General features: G+C 41.8%; 1 protein-coding gene across 13 annotated transcripts in view; it reads left to right on the top strand.

Annotated features, from left to right (window-relative positions):
• LOC108111325 (tropomodulin) overlaps positions 1–17,962 on the top strand; it is a 47,545-nt gene extending 29,583 nt beyond the window's left edge. For 4 of the 13 annotated variants that reach the window (XM_041817634.1, XM_041817635.1, XM_017220728.2 and 1 more), the window contains 8 exons: positions 10,893–11,045; positions 11,107–11,619; positions 11,678–11,929; positions 11,995–12,142; positions 13,276–13,561; positions 14,391–14,919; positions 16,150–16,534; positions 17,172–17,962. In XM_041817634.1, coding sequence (XP_041673568.1) covers positions 10,893–11,045; positions 11,107–11,619; positions 11,678–11,929; positions 11,995–12,142; positions 13,276–13,561; positions 14,391–14,406 — 1,368 coding nt within the window. In that variant the 3' untranslated portion in view covers positions 14,407–14,919; positions 16,150–16,534; positions 17,172–17,962. Of the gene's footprint in view, positions 1–1,313; positions 1,679–10,367; positions 10,497–10,892; positions 11,046–11,106; positions 11,620–11,677; positions 11,930–11,994; positions 12,143–12,304; positions 13,252–13,275; positions 13,562–14,390; positions 14,920–15,543; positions 15,778–16,149; positions 16,535–17,171 lie in introns of those variants that run through there. The other 9 variants (XM_017220724.2, XM_017220729.2, XM_017220727.2 and 6 more) reach the window with 9 other exon arrangements.
• The last annotated feature ends 519 nt before the right edge of the window (positions 17,963–18,481 follow it).

Below are 18,481 nucleotides of genomic sequence, written 5' to 3'. Positions count from 1 at the left end.
CAGCAACAACAACAAGGATAACAGCCTGCAAGGATATCAGCAACAACAACAACTAGCAGTGGCAACAACAAAAGCAGAAACCGCCTGTCACAATGCCGACAAAAGCCAAAAAAAGAAAGCTCAACTACTTACAATGGCATTTTTATGACGTCTTCTATTTGTCTGCGCATCACGTCTTGCCCTCGCTGCCCCGCCCCCTGACCCCTCTACACTGCAGGAATATTAGTAATTTCAGTTTGATCTAAATATAACTTTTGACCATACATTTATTTACTCTCCAGATTTGTAATACCTAATATCTTTAATAGTCTCCCTTTATAAAGATTGAGTTGGGAGATTTTACAGTATATATCATATTCAATTCAGCATAAATTGAATATATATCTAAGAAACTTTTATTCCTGTGTAGTGAACCCACGTCCGCTTTTTTTTCATTCGAAAAGTATGCAGCATCTCCTGTTGTTATTGTTGTTTATGGAAATGCCGCGAAAGTTTTCCCCCGTCCTTTGATCGCCCTCTAGCCCACCCTTCGCCCATCACCCTAATTAATTTAACGCAATTCGCTCAAAAATTACACAAGAAAAGTTGATAAAATGAAACGAGCATGAAAATGATATGCAGGACGGAAAATGGCCGCATCTGGATTCTTGGGACCAGCCGCTTGATTTATGGCGTGCATTCTGCTTAATTTTAATTTTATGTTGTGCCCATAAAATTACCCGTATGGAAAATTTGTCATTTTAGGCTGAAACGCAATTGGGCTTACTGGGGGCACAGGTAATGGGTTTTTTTCTAGCCTAGGTTGAACTCAAGTTTATGATTTCCAATTATTTCTTTTATTAATGGGAAAAAGATCTATGAAATAAATGATTGGTGACCAGATTATATTCCCTTAAGTATTTGAGATAAAATTTTACAACTTCGTTGTAATTCATTGGTTTTACACGATCATATTGTATAAAATCGTGTTACACATTATTAACTCTAATTGGAAAATTTTTTGAAACTTCCAATGGCTTTAAAAACTTCGCGCTCATTACCAAGGTGTAGCTCTCAAACTGTAAACTCCAGATCGATCAACTCTCCCACAAAAAATGTTTCAATGAAAAATACTTTGAAAAGAAATGAAACTGTAGGTAGAATTTTGCCTAAGTTAAAAAATAGTATTTACCTCCGATTTATACTATTATTTGTAATATAAGTTATATTTGTTTCGAACAATTATCGATAACAATCACCAGCTCAATGGCCCGCAATCGTTATCGCTGGCTTAATTCCAGAGGTATTTTCGAAATGCGGTAACACTGTTTCTCTCGGCAGTTATTTTCTCACGTAGCGCAACGGTCACCCTTAAATATACCCACTATTTAGCAAAATAAAGTTGTTCGTCAGTTAGCACTTAACTAGTAACAATTAAACAATTGCGCTGGCTGCAAATTGTTGTTGTGATTCGGGAGTTTAGAATATTCCAGAAAACACGCATGTTTCTGTCAATAAAAGTGCTTTCTTAGCGGTTTTTCGTGTGTCACGCCCAAAAAAGAAATCAAAGGCAACAAAGTTCTAGTGCGTGTCAAAAAACCAAAAACAGTGCAATAACAACAACCAAGACCAGCTAACGGTGAACAAAACGCTCAAACATAAACCACAAAAACAACAATAAACAGCAGCAACAATGGAGGTTAGTACTCTTGTAGTTGTTGTTGCCGCTCAAGTGTTTAAATTGTTTTTTCATTGATGTGTTTTTTCTTCTTTTTTCGGGTTGTTTGCCTTGAATGATTTCATTTCATTAATTTATTTTGTTTGCTAGTTTTCCTCTCTCTCCCTCTCTTTGCCGAACGATTACGTCAGTTTTTGCTCTCTCGCTCTCTTGAGTTCTGGAGTTTGCGCTCTTTTTCTCTCTTCGTCATCAAATATTTTTGACATTCAACCCCTTTGCCGCCTCGCTCCCCTTAATTATTGATTCCCCCTCCCATTAATTAATTCACAAATTTAATAGCTCCTATTATGTCATCGCTTTCTTTTCTGTGTGCCTTTTGTTTTGTGTCCGAATTTTGGCATATTTAGCATTTTTATATAATATCGGACTAAACGCCCTTATCGCTCTGAAACAGCTGTTTTATATTCGTTTACCGCTATGTCGAGACCTTATCTGCCATATCGAGTTACTCATTCCCCAGCAATGACGTTATGAGATATCAACTTTCCACCTTTAAGATTGCCAGCCCTTTGAAGGCTTACTAGCAGAGATTAGCCTAATATTTGGTCAGATACTATATCTTGAAACAGTCACAAACTCTTTACTCTTATAGTCTGTTTTTGTATCTTTAATCAGCCAAAAAATCCAAATACTTGATAGAGGTGTAGTCACGACCAACAAATGTTGATTAAATTCGGTTCTGTTCTTAGTCTTACCTGAATTTATTTTTAACTATAGGACCACCTTAATAATAAGCTCTGAAGAAAAGATATTCCCAAAATATCTTACAAATTGTTAACCCTTTTATCACATCAAAAGGGTTCTAATAAAACACAAAGCCGCGCCCTAAGCCCTCTTTAAACTAAGTTACAGGTATAAAAGCTGTTAATTAAACTGAAAACTGTGGCTTTAAATACAGAGGATTAGATTTGATAGGCAGGCGTAACATTCCGTGGTCGGCTTATAAATTTGTGATTTCCCTAATTAAGATTTCCCCTTGAACGTCGGTCCTTTAACGTGGGATAATCCCAGTTCTCATTTTCCCCCAATTAAGTTTTCCTTGGAACCCTTTAGCCCTTTTTTTTATAGAACATATATAAACCGGAAGAAAATCCGCGGGGGCGTCAAAAGCGCATTTAACATCGTTGAGCTGAGTAATTAATCGCCTTTCCTCTGCTTCGGCGTTTACTTTGGCGGACGGATGGACAGCCATCAAAGCAGACATGAAAAGATTTTTCCCAGCCCCGTAATAGGGGCACAAATACAAAAAGTACAACGAAAAAAAAACAGGAAAAAAGCAACTGCAAAGTCGGCCAACATAAAATTGCTCATTTCCGTCGTTTAATTGACGCCAAACACATGAAAATTGACGAAAGACGAAACCATCAGTAGCCGCAGACCAAAAAGAGATTAAACTTGTTTGCGCCCGAGAAATCCACAACAAAGTGCTGATCTACAGTGCGTTTCGGTGCTGTAAAGGGCTTTATATGTTGAAAACTAAAGAGGTAGTTCATTGGTAAACTATTTAAATTGAATAAGATGTGTGTTTCAAAGGGAATATTTAGAAAGAGCTTGACAGTTTAATTAATAAATGTGATTAAATAGATGATAAAATATGTATTACAAGTTTTTATTGTCTTGGAAACATTCAAACAATGTGAAATGTATGTGAACTGAGACATTTTCCTTTTCGATATATATATATAATATTTAATAATTGTAGTACAAATCCGAAATGCAAAAGTGAGTTACGTTTCGGATCGATTATAATGACACACTTTTGCATACAACAAAAGTATTAATATCAGTTTGTTAAAGAGCCCGCCATAAAGGTTCACCTGATAACTTACCCTTTGCTTACTTCTATATCGGCTCAATGGGCATCCGTTGTTATGCTGAATCGCTTATCAAATAATAATATATATTTACAATGGGCTTGACAATCGAGAAACTTACTGTAAGCTTATAAATAGAAAACTGAAAGATGACACACAAAAACACATGACAGACTCGTCGGCTGAGTTTGAAGCATAAAAACTAAGTGATTTGCTAATATTTTGATTTCCACTCAATTCTGCGAATCAAATCAAGCGGAATCCAGCTGCTAAGTTCAATTAGCACCAAATCATTCCTATATATAAGTATATATACATTATATATATATAAGTGTCCAAGTGCTGAGCTCCAAGTTGATAATATCGTCGCCTAATGCCGTGACACGATTAAAGCTTTTAAAAATTCCCAGCCCGCCAAACTGTCAGGCAAAGTTTTTGGAAAAGTTGTTGCCCACTTAGATTTTGGTTGTTAACAAGGAGGGAAAACAAGCTTGTGGCTTTTCCGGCGGCTTAAAAGTTCTGGGGGTTCCGTGGAAGTGCAGCTGCCAGAGGACCACCGGCCCACATTTATTACCCCGGCATTCGCATTCGCATTTTCATAAATTTCCACTTACTCATCTGGGGCAGGATGTCTAAAGGATGGAGTCTGTAGTCTGGTAGCCCGAATCGGCCGAATCCCCGGCCTTATAACACGCTCCGTTAACCGTTTCTGGCTTGGATGGGCATTACTCCATCATTCCGGCTGAAACTTTGCATAATTTTCATTTATTACCGCAACCGCTTTTTTATATTTTATGCGCCCTTGTATACGAGTATCTCTCCGATCTGCCATCAAAATATATATTATGATTCCCAGGGAAGTGACTGACACGACTGACAAGACGACGACCTGCCCACCACTCCAATTTATCTTACAAATTTAATCTTTTCACATAATTTTCTCTGCGTGGCTTTCATGTAATTACCTCGGCCTCTCTCCTCGATTTTGTCCTGTATTGTTACATGTCTTCTGGGAAAGTTTTCAGCTGCCATTTTATCTGCTTACCATATACATAAATCTGACATTGCCTCTTTGTTTACGACCCAAGGTGCCCCTTTCACTTAATAATGCATTTTGTTCTCTTCGCTTTTTAATTGCAGGTGAGTTCGATTCGGAAGGCAGATGACCCTCTGAAACATACAAGTTTAATTTGGCTTAAAGAGTGTGGTAATGTATGTGGGGAAAGGAGAGCAAAGCCCATCTATCATCTGTAAATTAATATTAATATCAAATAATAAATATGTTCGCTTTCCATGTTAACTTAGCCGTGAAAACGCAGCTAATTATTTTGCTCAGGCCACATTTTTCTCATGTCTAGCAAACCATAGAAACTGACTTAAGACATGTACTAAAATGTAAGGCACTACTTAAACTGATAAACCTAAATCAAAGGCAGCTCATAACAGATTAAGGCCTGCCTTGTGTGGGAACTTCGTGTCTTAGGCAATAAATTTCATCAGCAATTTTAATTTGGCTCTGTTTGCTTGCCACATGCTGACTAACTGACTTTGTAATTTATATATCTACGAACATACAAACAGTTGCATGCCACGCCCACTAAGATGTGGAATCAACAGTGTTGCCCAGAAATCGCGTGCTTTCTGGCGACAGTGCAGATTGCGTGTGATTGTTGCCACACTTTGTGGCTATTTTTCTGATCCGGAAAATTACCTAAGAGTGGAAATTCTGATTCAGGGGTCAGCGAACTCGGTGCACTTGCAACCGATTGTTTAAACTATTCCCAGGGAGGTGGTGTAAACAAATGGTGATTATGGCCACCTTCCCAGCGGTTGGCTTTATGTATATACCCAAAGTCAAAGACCCCGGAGAAAGAGTGGGAAAGGGAAAATTTACATGAATTTTTAATTAATTTACATCTAAATTTGTCTGCCACTTAACTTTCACTGGCTGACACTCATGACAGTTTGTCACACCAGTCCGCCCTAAGCTTACACCCCAAGGGGGAGGGGCTCCTCTCTATTACTCACAACATTCCTCCGCACAGAAACATTCGCCGAAACGTGACCCAGAGCAGAGTCACTTTTAAAATTCAAAGGCAAATGCAAACTACATAAATTTGCGTGCTTTTCAGGGGGCCTGAGTGGCGAGTGAAGGCCATAATTTATTATGATTCTTTTGGCTGGCTTATTTGGGCATCTTATTGATGATTGGGCTCAGTCACCAGCCTCCAACTGTCCTGTCCTGCCCCACTGGGAATGCGACGCACGTTTCTCATTTTGTCTAAATGCGTCTGCCGCTCAAATTTCACTTTTCCCCCCTGCAACTCTGGCGACATCTGTGCATTATGTGCGGATTCAATTCAGATCGGGAAAGTTGCCGGCACTGCAGCCAAGTTTTCTGGCTTTTCTACGTTTTCCATGGCCATGCCAACTGTCAGTTTCTGCCAGCACCCCAGTGATTCCTTACTCTGTTCCCCTCTTAACCGCTTTGATATCGGAGATTTCTGGTTGCAGCGATGCGGCAGAGACCCGAGGTCCATACCCTGTATAGAAATATGGGAAACCAGGGGTGTGCTAGGTTTTTGGTTTCATTTTATTATATTTACAACTTAAGTATCTCAATTAATACAGGGTACAATCTCAGTCGAATCTCTCGCACTTCAGCAAGCTGACTTGTTTTAAATACGAGTGCATTGAGACGGAACTATCGACGTCTCAGTTTTCAGCAGTTTAAACGGCTGACTGCAGGCAGAACCAGAATGTATATATAGCTCGACAGCTCGACCAGGAACGGATTCCCTTTCGCACTGACCAACTGAGGTCTCAACTTTCAGGAGGTCGACCCCCTGGCGTCCGCCCCTCTTCTCTCCTCATAAGCTGCCTGCTGTTGGCATGCAAATTGCATAAAATATTGCCATATAAAAAGCATATTCGTGTTCACTGAATATGCAATTGACTGGCACTGGGAATTGGCTTAGAAGGAAAAACTTCTTTTCCATCTTACCAGGCTGCCAAAGTGCCCGGGCATATTTCACATTTATGCAGGCACTTTGGGGAGTGCCCGGGAAAATGAAATAACACAGTTTTCACCCCGCAGGGATAAGCGTATGGGAGTAAGGTGATGTGGTTTGCAAAGCTGGCAATCTATCAATGGCTAAGGAAATGCATTGTTTTCAGAATGCCACAGGGGAAAACGGGTAGTTCTTTGGCAAATTAAAATCTCTTTAGTACCTATTATCAAGTGGAATGTTAGGGTAGCACAGTTATTATAAAAATCAACGCCATTTAACACCATCATAACTTAATAAATACCTCTGAGATAAGAAAATGCAACTGCCTTGGCCGGTTTTCCCCGTGCAAGATGTAATTTCCCCAGCTACGCATTTTCACCCGACACTCCGCTCGACGCTCATTTCCATTGGACGCATCTTTTCACCTTCGGTTTCTGGTTTTCCACGCGACTAATTGTCGGATTCGGATGGCCATAAAAGCGAGCCTGGTCGCAAATGTAATTAACGTTTCTTGCTCGAAATTTCCTGCTACGATTTCCTCCTGCTCGAGAGCTGCAATTTCCCTGCCCGTTTCCCTCGCTTCCTACGCGAATTTCCACCAGTTTGTTGGTCATTAGCCGGGTCCATTTTCATTTTCCTACCTGCTTTCGTGGGACGTGTGCGAAACCAACTTTTCATGCACTTCTGTTTGATTTTCCACAGTTTTTCCGCTCCGCGGGCAATGTGAAATTTTTCGCTGTAAACGTGACCATTGCCGTTTGTCGCTGCTGGAAAACTGTGCTGTTGTTTGCCGCTTAATTAAATCGCCTAAGCACCTTGACCGATTTCGCATTCGGCGACCAACAACCAACAGCCAACTCCCAACGACCGCCGCCCATCCGTCAGATACATAGATACATTTGTGCAAATCACCGAAAAACATGTTTCACATTTCTCCCCGCTGCTCACGGGCTCAATTTTGTGGGTCACACATGGCCAGGAGGATTTTGTGAATGGCCTTAAGCCGGATTTGTTCCTGTTTTCTGTTTGGGTTTCGGTTTTAGCGGTATTTTATTGTTCGGGTAGAACGCTTATTTATTCTACCTAACTCGGTAGATAGAGGTAACCTGTAATTAAAATTGGTGGTGGCTTTTAAAGAGGATCGTAACCAGAATATCTACACAGTCGATAACATATCTCAACGGAAATAGCAAAACAATACAACAGTATCTTTAAACTAAACAAAATGTATTTACTAGAATTCGATTTTAGAGAACGTTGTTAAGAAGATTAAGTGACAGAAGTAAGGCATGGACATAGCAGATATCAGAATAACCAAACAGGCAAAGATGAATAATTAATTTCAGATTTTATGGTATGAAATCCTCTTGACTCCTCTTGGTCTTAAGCCTGATTGACTTCTTAATATCAAAACTAAACTCCTCGACATTCACTAGTTTAATATAGAATCAAATGGCTTTCATCTTCCAGCTAGAGTAGAATATACCCATAAAAGCCTTTCATTATTATTAAACTCAAAGACTATTTATATTGGCTTTGTAAGCTGCATTTGCTTTAGTGAAGAATGGGAAATCGTACTTCTGAATCAACAGATGCATTAAGAAGGCTCAAGTGCATCTCAAGCTGTTTCTGACGGAACCTTCAGACCATTTTCAGGGCAAAGCAGCTGGCTTCCATTAACCGAGGCCTTTCATTCAACCTCATCTCTTGACAAGTACTTGCTTTGTAATTGCATAAAATGAGCTGACAGAAACTCGCAGGCGGAGGTGGGCGGAGAACACGTAGAACTGCTCCTAAGTTAGTTTATTTCGAACTACCGTTCCGAAGGCCCGTTGCAATTAATGAGCCTGCCACTCCATTTAACTGGGATCTCGCATCGCAACTTCTAATTGGCTCTCCGAACCCGAAACACTGACAGATGCACGCCAGTTAACAGTTTTTAATGTTTAATGTGTTGACGACGAGTATCTGACAGATACGTTTCGGTTCCCGTCTGGCTTACTGTGCGGATTTGCATGGTGGGCTGGGCTTTACTAACTAGAACAGGTCTCATTTGGGGTACTCTTTGTGGGGAAGAGCATATTAGATCAGTAAGTTTGGCATTTTATAGCACAACTAAGTTAGTTATTTGCCTGTTGAAGGTTCTCCTTGAACAACCACCTTGAAATATTCCAAAGACACTCAGTAACTTAGTGAGAGTTATGAATATTTCACTCTAACGAAGTGCATTCCATTCTTCGACTAGCCAAAACATTGACTTAATTTCTTGTTTTGCCGTGAATTTATTCGCTCGGCTCTCGAGCGCCTCGGAGTGTCTCCGGAGTGCCGTGAACTCAATTATTTTTGCAATTACTTTTTATGATCCCACAGTTTACAGTTGGTCCACCTCCGGAGGCCTTCCTCTCGGTTCGATTGGATTCGAGTGGAGTTCTTGCGCTGCTGTGTCATTGAGGGAGTTTGTTCTGCTGTCCCCAATTGAAATGTCAACAATTGGCTCCAACTTGAGGCGTTAGGAGCTGACATAATCGCCCCCTCACAAGAGGCATCACTCGGAAGTGGGTCAGCGGCTGGCATTTAGCATTTAGCATTTAGCTGTATCTATCAGATACACGTACAATATCTGGGAGCGTCATCTTGGCCACATTTGTGGGTTTGTTTTGCTAGTACTTGCTGGCCGAGATGGTACACTATGGTAGCTTAGCTGTACCTATTGTGGCCAAAACCGGTTCCCTGTTCAAAAGCACTAAGTAAACGGCTGGCCAAAGAGGAGTTTAAGCCCCGGTTTTATGGCCATTGTCCGTCGCGGTTCCTTGGCACTCTTTTGCCCTCGAGGGAAACCAGTTTTCAATCGGCTCTTTTCTTGGCTTTTTATTTGCCTGCACTAAATACAATATACTAAATACTAAATTTCCCCCTCCTTCCTCATCGCGGTCGGTCACGCTTAGCTAGAACATCTATTCCGCCCTCAATGTTTCCAGTCCTACAATTGTCTTATGCAAATCACTGGCAGGTTTTCCCTCCATGTCTAATGTCGATTTCGTGGCTTTTCGACGACTTCCGCTCGGCTTGTTTATGGGCCACAATTTGTTGACTTATTTATTTGAAATCTGGCAGAGTTGCACAACAATTTCCCACCGAGAAGTCGTTTAAGTGCAGACACCACCGCGGAGAAGTCATGCCACAGTTGACTGCCCCTGTCCCCCGCCTTCTGCACTGGAAGATAAGTTTGATATGTTTTTAAAAGCTGTTACCTTTTAATAATAATCTTAAATAATGTTTAATCTTAAAAGTTGTTATCTGTTTTGCAATGACCTGTAAACATTATTACAAACTTGAAAATATCTTTGCAAAAGGCATGCTTTCTTAGCCTTAATTTTTGACGGTGTGCCTAATTTACATTGGCAACTCTTCGGGCCAACTGGCTGAGTGACTCGACTTAACTTGGCCTGAAGTGAACGCCTGACTCACTGACTAACTGACTGAATGGCTGAATGACTGAGTGGCTGACTATCTGGCTGGCTGAGCGATTGCAGCCTGTCTTTGGGTTGGCTCGAAGCAAATGTTGCACGACTCTCGCTTGGCTTTCGATGTGGTTGCCGTTGTCTCGCCTTAATTCGGCGGTCTGGTGGTGCGGTGGTCTGGTGTTTCGGTGGGTCTCTCTTGCCAGTCAGTCGGTGGTGGAACGCAGACCCAGTCCCAAGTCGCTGAAGTCTCCGGCTGAAAGCTAAAAGCTGCAAGTCGCCTCGTTGCATTCATAATTGGATTTGCCATATTGCGCGCCTTATATTTCATATTCCGTATCGATTGGACACCTCCGAACTGTCAAGTCAAGAGTCCAGTATGGAGAGTGCCCTGCCGGTGGCCGAGTTCCAGCAGATTAAGCTGCGTCCGGTGCCAAAGATCAAACGCCGCGCCCCTCAACCGCCAGTGAGCCTCCGCCTGAAGCAGAAAAATGTGCGAAAAGTAGCTTTAAGTTCTTCGAAAACCCCATTTTACCAGACCTCGTAACCCCGTGCGAGCACTTCTGACTTTCCCTCTCATCGGAAAAGCAGGAAACTGAAAAGTGAACTCTGCAAAAGTGAAAACAATGGCATTTGCCCAAGCGAAAAGGAGAGCAAAAGCGTGGGAAGATTGCCCTGCAATTAAGTGCAATCTTAACTGATCCTCTCATGGCATTTAAGTCGGAAAAACTTGTAACTTGTAGGGAAAACATCTAATTGTGTTCACAAGCCTTTCATTAGAAATATTATTTCTAATTGGGAAGGTGCAGGAAATGATCTTTAACTGAGATATTATTTTATGCAATTAAATATCCTGAAATGTTAAACAATTTTCCTTTTTGCTTTGCAGACTTCAGCCACTACAAAGACAACCACTCTCACCACCCCGGCCAAACTTTATGGCAAGGATCTGAGTGAGTACGATGATGTGGATGTGGAGAGCCTGCTGGCCCAGCTCTCGCCCGAGGAGATAAGCATACTGGCCAAAGAAGTGGATCCCGATGTGAGTAACCACTCGTAGAGGTTATTTTTCGTTGACTTTAACCATTTTCCTATTACTTCAGGATAACTTCCTGCCGCCAGACCAGCGCAACAGCTATGAGTGCACCAAGGAGGCCACTGGTCCTCTAAACCGGAAACAGCTGATCGAGCACATCAATAAGCAGGCCATCGAGACGCCCGATCAGCCTGAGTTCGAGCCCTATGTTCAGGGCAAGGTCCGTGGCAAGAAGTGGGTGCCCCCGCCAAGGGATGCCCGCGAAATCGAGGCCGAGGAACAGATCGCCATTGACATGGGCGAGGAGTACGAGCACGCTCTTAACGATGCTACGCAGGAAGAGATCATCGATCTGGCCGCCATCCTGGGTTTCCACTCGATGATGAACCAGGACCAGTACCACGCCTCCTTGCTCAACAAGGGACAGCCGGTGGGCTTGGGATGGGATGGCATCACAAAGTCCACCCAGCAGAAGCTCTTCCCCATGGATCCGCCCAACAGCACAGATGTTGAGGAGTCCATCAAGCGGGTCAAGGACGATGACTCCAAGCTGATCGACCTGAACTTGAACAACATTAAGGTTTTTCCCAGACTTCATCTAACATTCTGCATTTTCTAAACTTATTGGCTTTCTGTAGAACATCTCGGACGAGAAGCTCGAGCAACTGTTTGCCGCACTGCCTCAGAACGAACATCTGGAAGTCCTCTCGCTGACAAATGTCGGCCTCACCGACAAGACAGCTCTCCTTTTAGCCGAGGCCATCGAGAAGAGCAAAACCCTGAGAGTATTAAATGTCGAGACCAACTTCATCAGTCCGCCCGTGATCGTTAAGCTGGTGCAAGCCCTGCTCAAGTGCCACACCATCGAGGAGTTCAGGGCCTCCAATCAGGTGAGTGTTGCTACCTTAAATATTACTTAAAAGCCAATCTACCTCTTTGATTTCTCTCTGACCAGCGATCTGCGGTGCTGGGCAACAAGATCGAGATGGAGATCACCGACCTGGTGGAGAAGAACTCGTCGCTGCTGCGCCTCGGCTTGCACCTGGAGTTCAACGACGCCCGCCACCGAGTGGCCGCTCACCTGCAGCGCAACATCGACAGAAGTAAGTTGACCCTTGGGATTGACAGTTGACCCCGACGGCTACTTCCACTCCCAGCGATCTGCAGGCGATCAGCGTTGGTTCCGCGTTTCGTTCCACTGCTCCTCCCCTCGATAGGATTAGGTTTATTTCTTATTGACTGAGTTGCCTCACTCGCGCGTTTAGGTGAATTGCAACAAGGTATGTTAGCCAGCGGAATCACCACCATCGCTTCTCCATCATCCAGCAATCAATCGCCACTCCATCATGACCATTCAGACTCCAAGGCGGCCAAGGATGTTTCACCCACTAGGTTGAAGAGCCTGGCTGCCTTCGAGAAGTTCATCAAGGCGCGCACCTGGACCGATCCATCAGATACTGTAACCCATAACTTGCCACCTGCAGGGCGTCTAGTGCGCAATCTCCAGGCGGAGGCATCCGCCTCCTCATCAGCAACTGGAGCTGAGAAGAAGATCTGAGCGGCCCCATTTGGTAACCGAGCTCCACGTCTTTGTTGCGTCCTCCCCAGCCCCACTTCACTTTATCTTTCTATCAATTATCTATTTTCGATTGTGTCTGGTAACCAGGTAATCCGTTCTCGGCCTCCATCAGCCTCATCGTCACTCCAATTCTCCAGTCTTAACCCCATCGTTCTACATTCTCACATCGTCTCACCAGCCTTCGTTGCGTTATCGTTATCGTTCACGTTTCGTTATCACGTTATCGTTCGTTTTCACCTGTCGTTATCGTTCTGGGTTGAGCATCCCATAAGATATATTTTAAAATTGAATTAAGATGGATAATAACTAGGCCAGACAATAGCATTTACTACATTCTAATTGACATTTATGGTAAGAGGGTTCAGTACGTATATCATTCTTCCATTTATAATCGATGCTAACCCATGTGTTACCCTTTAGACTAGAGCCAGGATCTCGGTAGAAGAGATCGACCCACCTTTGTAATATTCTGTGCCACCCCTCGATTCTCTCTCGACTCCCGTCTCCCGTCTTCTTGTAATTACCATAGACTGTAAAATGACTTCCGCCAAGAAGAACATTAACCAATTATCCACTTGTCTGTTGTAAATTTGCAACGCTACTCTCAAACTCAAAACACCCAAAAATCGACCAACAATCAACTCGACACCGCGACAGTCTTCCGCGTTCAGAAACTCAAGCCCAATCTGCCGAAGCTGATCCTGCCGGGCAACATGGAGATCGAGCGGGATCTGGTTTCCTATAACCGATCGGCTACGCCCTCGCCGTCGCCATCGCCGCAGCCTCCGGCCGACTATGAAGTGGAAGAGGATCCGGATAATATGGTCATCCGGGGCGGCGGCGATGCCTTTGATCCGGAGATCGATCCCGACAACATGGTGGTGCCGGGCAGTCGGTCCGTGACACCAAACTACGACGATGAAGGCGTCTACCAAGCGCACACGTGAGTGAGAAGCCGGGCAGCCACTGCAGCCGCACCACCGGAGCCACTGAATGCCACAGAACACCACTGAAATCCACTGAAACCACAGCAACCACAAGTTCGAGCCATGTACAGACAGTCATTCGATCCACTCGCGCCTTTCCCTTTTCTGTCTCATTGGTTATGTAACCCTTGATGTTGTCGTTGTCGTTGCCCAAAAACTACACACAAAAACACTCTGGATGCAGTCCAAAGATCTTGCCGACCAAGAACTTGTACATACCACTCGGACCCCTAAGAATATCACTTCCAGATTGCTATCAATACTCGTTCATAACAAAATAGTTGAATCAAGCTTACATTTTGTAAACAAATGATAAACTCTTTTGTTATGAGAGAGATGATAAACTTTGGAGATTTTCTTACACTGTGCAGAAACCGGAAAGTGATTCCAGCACAACCTACCTATATCTTGTTAATATCTGTATCCATGTCGTCGTTGTCAGCCGCTTCTTCCATTCGAAATCGATCCGTGTAAATAATCCAGCCACGATCCTACATATATCATTCAGATCAGAGACGTGCTATTAACCCAATCCCGAGCACACCCACATACACACTCTCATCGCAGCACTCTGTGTTTTGTATCTTTGTATCTTTCTATCCTCCAAAAAACAGACGAAATCAGAGAAATCAGCCAAAAACGATTCAGAAATTCAGTTCTCGAGACAGTCAAAGACTCATGATTATGATTTTTCGCCCTCCTTATGTGACTTGTCTTTATCATCTTTGTTTATGTGTTCTATTCTCTCTCTCTCTCTCTTCCCCTCTTTCTGTTTCTCGTTTTCAGTAAGAAAAGATCTTGAGTTGCGACTGCAGTTCAGATTTTTCAATAATCTGCATAGAAAGTCGACAAGAATTCAATAAGCAGACCAGAAAGCAAGCAACTAAACCATTTTTAAAGCGTTTTGTAATCTAAACCCAAAGAACCGAAGAAAAACAGAAGCACATAACAACGAAAGAACGTGTATAATACTATATACTATATATATATATATATAAAGAAGAAGGAAGCAGAAGCAGGAGCAGAAGTTTAAGCTAAAGATAAAGCAGCCCCGAGCTTGCCAAAAAATATCTATATACTCTAGAGACTTTAACTAAGCAAAGCAAACTGAAACCAAAGAAACGAAGTGAAATATCAAACTAAATACATATATACCATATATAACGCAGATCGAACAGGCTCATGGACGATGGGTACACCTTCCACCTGGGCGTACCCATGTCCATGAGCTGTGTTCCAAGTCGAGACCTCTTCTATAACCCAGGAGAAATCGTTTAGGCGTCACGTGTATAATTTTATCTAACGCTTAACACAGGTATCTATGAACACGGATTCTCCATCCACTTCTTCAACTTCTTCTGCTAACTTGCAAGAACTGCCGAATAACCAAAGCCCCCAACTAGCAAATAGCATATAGAAGCTATATAAATATAGCTTATAACTAGCTTTCGCAGATCTTCGATTAGAGAGAGTGCAATTTGGCTGACTGTTTGCATATTATATATAGCAGTGTTGACTGTAAACTAAACAAAGATCTTTTCATACTCTTGCAATATTTAATTTAGTTTTCGAATTTTGTATCTAAGAAGTCTACAAATTGGCTTACATAGTAAATAATATATGCAAGGGTATCCACAGCTTCGGTTCTTCGAAGCTAGACTTCCTCGTTTGTCCTTGCAATTCCCACTGATCAGTCATGAACACTAGCATCCAATATGTAGATTGTTGTTGCCTCATTATGTACTCTTTTGTTATTGTTTAAGTTACCCATTCACTGCATGTTTTTGCTTTTAACCCATTGTTCTTGCATGTTTTCCCCCTACCAAACCATTTGCATGTTACATAAGTATGTGTAATCAAACCAGAACACGATTCACACTTCAGACAACTTCTGGCAGCGAGCTAGTACGGTGGCTCTAATAAAGTTCTCTTCACATAGGAATTAAACTGCGATGTATGATCTAAGTGAGTCCCCAGATCCGAGTCAGTGTAAGGCGAAAGTAGCAGAAACCCATAACAAACCTAGATTTGAGACACTTTTATGATTCAATAAGAACCACCAACTAACAGCAGAGCAATAAGCAATAAGCCAGCACCACCGACAACCAGAGCCATGAAAAATCAACAAACAAAAATATTAAACACGATGCAGAGTATCTCAAACAGACGAAAAGTTGGTATCCTTCTGTCTAAGTAATTGTTGTTTGATCTGCAGCCGAAAAGAATAGCGATTAACCCCGATTAATAACCCCGAAAGCTTCCAGCTAATTGAAAGTTAGTCTTAAGGACCTCTGCCCGAAATAAAGCCCAGAAAACTGGGCCCACTTGAATGTTGTACCTGCTACCTGATTGACCGTTTTGTACTGATTGATTGACATTGATTGAAGTTCGAAACTAACCCGAAAACTAAATTGTTCTTGAATCCTTCTCTATATCTCTTCACTCTCTGTTGCCACCACTTGACTAATGCCAATGTATTTGTTTCTTCTCTTCCGCCCCGCCCACGAACAAACACACTCTCGTTGTCCTGTATCTGTGTTTCCAGTACGTGTGAAACGCCTGAACCAGCGTAAATAAAAAGACAAATTACGAAATATGTGCAGCAAGCTACCAACAACAACATGCCACCACCACCACCCAAGAACAACAATCAACCAGAAAGCCATCTCTATGTGTGTGCGTTTTGTCCGACTCCTGATTTGATTACCAGATAATTACCAATTAACAAGCAAACCCAGCAAGAAACCAAGACACCAAGAACACCACCAGCAAACCAGAACAACAACAACATGAGCAGCCACGGCAACAAGAACAACAGATCTGTGTGTCCACCCAACTCCAACTCCCCCACCAACCGACCTTCTGTACTCCCCGAAACCAATCCACCAACCAGCTGTCAACTAACACCGAAGAATGATGTGCGACATGAAGTACGTAAAGTATCTTTTGGGTAATATATCTACAAACTTAGCTTACGATAAATTATGAATTTCACAAGCTAAGGTAACTTAGCTATTGCTTAAGGATTAAGTTAATTCTAAAAGCCAAAGTGGATTTAGTTTTTATTCGTTCTTTGAAATGTTAAATATACTCGCACTAAGAAGTGTCATTGTTAAAATTGTAATCCTATTTCCATAGATATAGTTTTGATAGTAACTTAATAATAATAATAATAGAATTAAGAGTAATAGAATAGTTATATTGACATCATCTGACTTACCCCTGTTAAGATTTGATTTCACCACAAAGTGAAGCATCATGAAAGCATCATGAGTTAGCACCTAAGATCCACCGGTGACCCCGTCAGCTGAAAAGTGTCAATTTTAACGCTTCCAGCCGAGATTGGTTCGAAAATAGACCCTAAACGGGTTGGTAAATATTTACGGATCAGGAAGTCTGATTAGCAACTAAGGCGTATTAGCTTAGCCGTAAGCCAACAAGGGTAGCATTTCTGTGGGCTTGTATTAAACCTATTCTACTGTTGTGCGTCATGCTTTGTTCTGAGCCAAGTACCTTGTCGAACTCAATTGGGAATCTTACTAATCCTGTTTTTCGAATATCTTGCAGTTGGACGTCAGCGTCGCATGGGACACCTGAGCAGGAACTACACCATTGGCGTCTGGCAGTAGGACTCATCAGAATTGAATTGTGGATATTGGAGTCTTCATTTCTACACTGAAAAAGAAAATGCAATAGCCTAAAGTAGTGTTGTCTCATAAACTTGTTGTTGTTCTATATTGTTTTGTTTGGTGTTTGTTGCGTTCTTCAGATTGACTTGATTGATTTCGGTTCGAGTTTGTGTTCGGTTTACCATATAAGCATAATCATTTGTTTGTTACGAGTTAGGCGAATGTTCATTGTCACACACGCAGGTCGAATCAGATCAGCTTTCTAAATGGCAGCTCTAAAATAGTTATTTCCTTAAGCAAAATCTTCACATTTACGCTGCAGCTAAACACACGTTTATAGTACTTTATTTTATTTACCTTCCATTCTGGCCCTTGTTTTTAGCCCCTAGACGGGAGGATGTTTCACAATTTATAGTTTTAGTCGTGTTTATATCCACACATGCACACATATGATACAAACACAAACATAACATACATAATACTTATACACACTATATATATATGATACATATATAGCCATGGTCTCTGAAACAATTACTGCTATTGAATTATGAAAATGCTTAAACATAAATTTAACTTATGGTTAAACACACAAAACAAATGAAAAACAATCGATTGTATAATGTAATGATATATCTTACTTTGTATGACATAATGCAATGCTTTTAAAATACAATTTTTAAAAATCATGTAAAAACTTAAAAATTAAATAAAAAAACTACAAAAATATATAACGATATCTCTTGTTGATTATTGGCGTTCTTTTATCATTTTACATAAGTTATAGAATATTAAATATTTGTTTTATAATTTGGGAATTCTACGGAACTACTACGCAAATTGCTTTCGTCAGCGAGTATATCAGCTAAAAATAGTAAGACTTTCTTTCCGCCTTCAAATCCTTTTTATCTTAGAGATATAAAGATAGATTATACAGTAGCCTCTTGACATTAGATAAGACAGCTATCTGAATACCAAGTATCTCATCACTTTCGATCATCAAGCGATCTTTCGACCCGAAAAGCTACTGATCTAGTCACAGCTGGACGGAGATGGATAACTGTCAAGATCAATATTTACCCGGTGAACGAGTAGTGCACACCTGATTAACGATTCTCCACAGATCGCGCTTGATTAATGGAAAAATTCCGATTATCAATCGGGGACACTTGTGCCATTGGACGGACTGGCCGACAATTCCAAGATAAACATAGGGAAGGGGCGGATGCAGGGGCTTGGATCATTGTC

This window comes from Drosophila eugracilis, unplaced genomic scaffold (assembly GCF_018153835.1).
Source record: "Drosophila eugracilis isolate 14026-0451.02 unplaced genomic scaffold, ASM1815383v1 contig_1781, whole genome shotgun sequence".
NCBI classification, from domain to species: Eukaryota; Metazoa; Arthropoda; class Insecta; order Diptera; family Drosophilidae; genus Drosophila; species Drosophila eugracilis.
This window is presented reverse-complemented; position numbering and strand designations above follow the sequence as displayed.